General features: G+C 46.9%; 1 protein-coding gene across 1 annotated transcript in view; it reads left to right on the plus strand.

Annotated features, from left to right (window-relative positions):
• The window catches only part of LOC137980776 (sacsin-like), an 11,605-nt gene that overhangs the window by 2,297 nt on the left and 6,808 nt on the right, over window positions 1–2,500 (plus strand). The window contains exon 2 of the mRNA XM_068828203.1: window positions 142–212. Coding sequence (XP_068684304.1) covers window positions 209–212 — 4 coding nt within the window. The 5' untranslated portion in view covers window positions 142–208. The remainder of the gene's footprint in view (window positions 1–141; window positions 213–2,500) is intronic.

Here is a 2,500-nt window from a genome sequence, read left to right on the forward strand (position 1 = left end):
TTGGAATCAGTTCAGGTTGTCTCAACGTTTACTCAAATAAGGGATGGAGATGGAATGCCGATAATTCATCTGCTCTCTGCATTTATTGTATTATGGTGGGAGTTAGCTTTCAGGTGATCACGCTATGATTTTCAATTTCAGATGACTTAACTGCGAAGAACCGAAATCCGCAAATTAAAGGATTTGAAGTCCGGTCACACCGGTGCATATGGGTGAGGTGCCTTAATTGTTGTCTAGGAATATCGAGTTTAAATTGTAATGAACGTCACACTAAAAAGGGTCCAGACGGTTGCTGAAGTAGCTTAAACAGTTTTAATTCGGTGGCCGAGAACACACAATTACTGAGCACCGAGATCGATCAGTTCTACAAAACACGTGTTGTTTTTCAACTAACCTTACGCTATATATCAAGCAAGAAATGTCCCATTACACTATCCCCTCCTAAAAGGAAAGAAACTCCGGATTCAGGACTACTACGAGTGATAAAACAAAATTAAGTAATTCCGTTTAGTCTCTTAGCAAAGAAGGTTTATCTCTCTACAACAAAAAACACTTTCAGAGTCCCGTAATGTTCTAGCCTTCTTCAGCAATTTTGGTCTCCCTTTCTGTATCCGCTCCTTGTCCCTTCTTTGCTTGTCTTCCAACATCTTCAAACGGTCCAATATCTGCTGCCAACTATTTAGAATCCATTCATCATAACGATCCGGAGGTCTCCTTACGCGTACAGGCCTTGGGCTCTGTCCAACTGGCTGTTCCTCTTTTACCTTGTGTTCGTCTTCTCTGTTCTCCTCCACGCTCGCGTGATCATTTTGAACATCTTATGACAGTTTACCTCCCTCCGTATCCTGCATCTCTACTACCTGGTCGCATCCACCACCCTGTTCAAACTCTCCCACTGAAGCCGTAGCAGCCAGGCAGGACCCATACCCACTCTCGTCTTGCACATCAACAACCTCAACCCCGATAACCTCATCTTCCGTTCCACCATCAACCGTATCAGGCTCCACTGGTTCCACATCCCCACCGGCTGGTGCTACCCGTTCAATTTCCTTGATTCCACCTTGAGGAGCATCCACTGACCCCCCAGCAACTGGTCCCTCCAACTGTGCTCCGGCCCTGCCTCTTCTGATACAACCGCAGATTATTGAAATGAACTACGTGCGATCTCCTGGAACGTCCCCTGACTTTCTTCACCAGATACATGACGTCCGTAACGCGCTCCACTACCAAATGGGCTCTCCCACTGCCGATGGAATTTGTTTGCTTCACCCGACTTTAGCTGTGGAGTGATACGTAGTACTAAATCACCAGTCTGAAATACCATATGTTTTATGCCCTTGTTGTAGCAATTGTCTTGACGACGCTGAGCTACTCGCAGACTTTCCTTCACGTCACGGTACGCAGTTTCCAAACCACTCTGAAGATCACTGACAAACTCCGAGTAGTTCCTTTCATCGGCTTCGGCCCTGTCCATCATTAAATCCAGGCGTATTCGCATTTCCCTTCCAAACATGAGTTCAAAAGGTGTATATCCAGTGGAGGAGTGGACACTACTTCTAAAAGCCATCATACAGTAATCTAGGTGTTCATCCCAACTCTGTGGATCATCTTCAACTCTGGCCTTCAGCATGCCCTTTAAGATTTTTTGCAGGTTCTCAATCTGTCCATTACCTTCTGGATGGTACGCGGTTGACCGCGTTTTGTTGATCGCCAGTAAATGGCACATCTCGTCAAATACCTAGGACTCGAAGTTTCTTCCCTGATCACAGTGTATGCTGTCTGGCACACCATATCGACACACCCAGTTCTTCACCAACACCCTTGCACAAGTAGTGGCACGTTGACTGGGAATTGCAAACACCTCGGCCCACTTTGTAAAACTGCACTGCACAGTCAGATTGTAACGCTTTACGCTTCGAGTCCATGGCAATGGGCCAACGATGTCAATATAGATTCTCTGCATAAGGTTCCCCTTTGGAATTGGATGTAGAGGTGCCTTTGGCTTAGGTCTGGACTTGCACTTGGGACAGTACCGATGCACTGCTTTTGTCAACCCTGGTCTCCAGAACCTGTTTTTCATCTTTCTAAAGGTCTTCATCCTTCCTAAGTGGGCACCTGCTGGACCATCGTGAACTTCAGGGAGCGCTTCTTTAATAAGCCCCTGAGGTAAGACCATTCTGCTCTTAACTGGAGAAGTTCTCTCGGCGGAACGCACGTAAAGTACTCTATTTCTCGTAACTCCAGCAATGCCCACTGTGCCCATATTTCCCTTGTTGCTGAACTCAAGGCCTGGAGCTCCTCAACAGTCGGTTTCTTCCACTCCCGCAACACCTGATCAACAAGTGGACCTATATCTGGATCCTGAGCTTGCCCTCGAGCCACATTCTTGGGTGACCACAGGTCCTCTTCACCTCTTTGGTGTTGAACACTCGACATTCTGCTGGTGACTGTTGCCATCTGTGGTGCTGTAAGTGGAACAAATGAGGGGCAGTCTCCATGA

This window comes from Montipora foliosa, chromosome 12, assembly GCF_036669935.1.
Source record: "Montipora foliosa isolate CH-2021 chromosome 12, ASM3666993v2, whole genome shotgun sequence".
Classification (NCBI taxonomy): domain Eukaryota; kingdom Metazoa; phylum Cnidaria; class Anthozoa; order Scleractinia; family Acroporidae; genus Montipora; species Montipora foliosa.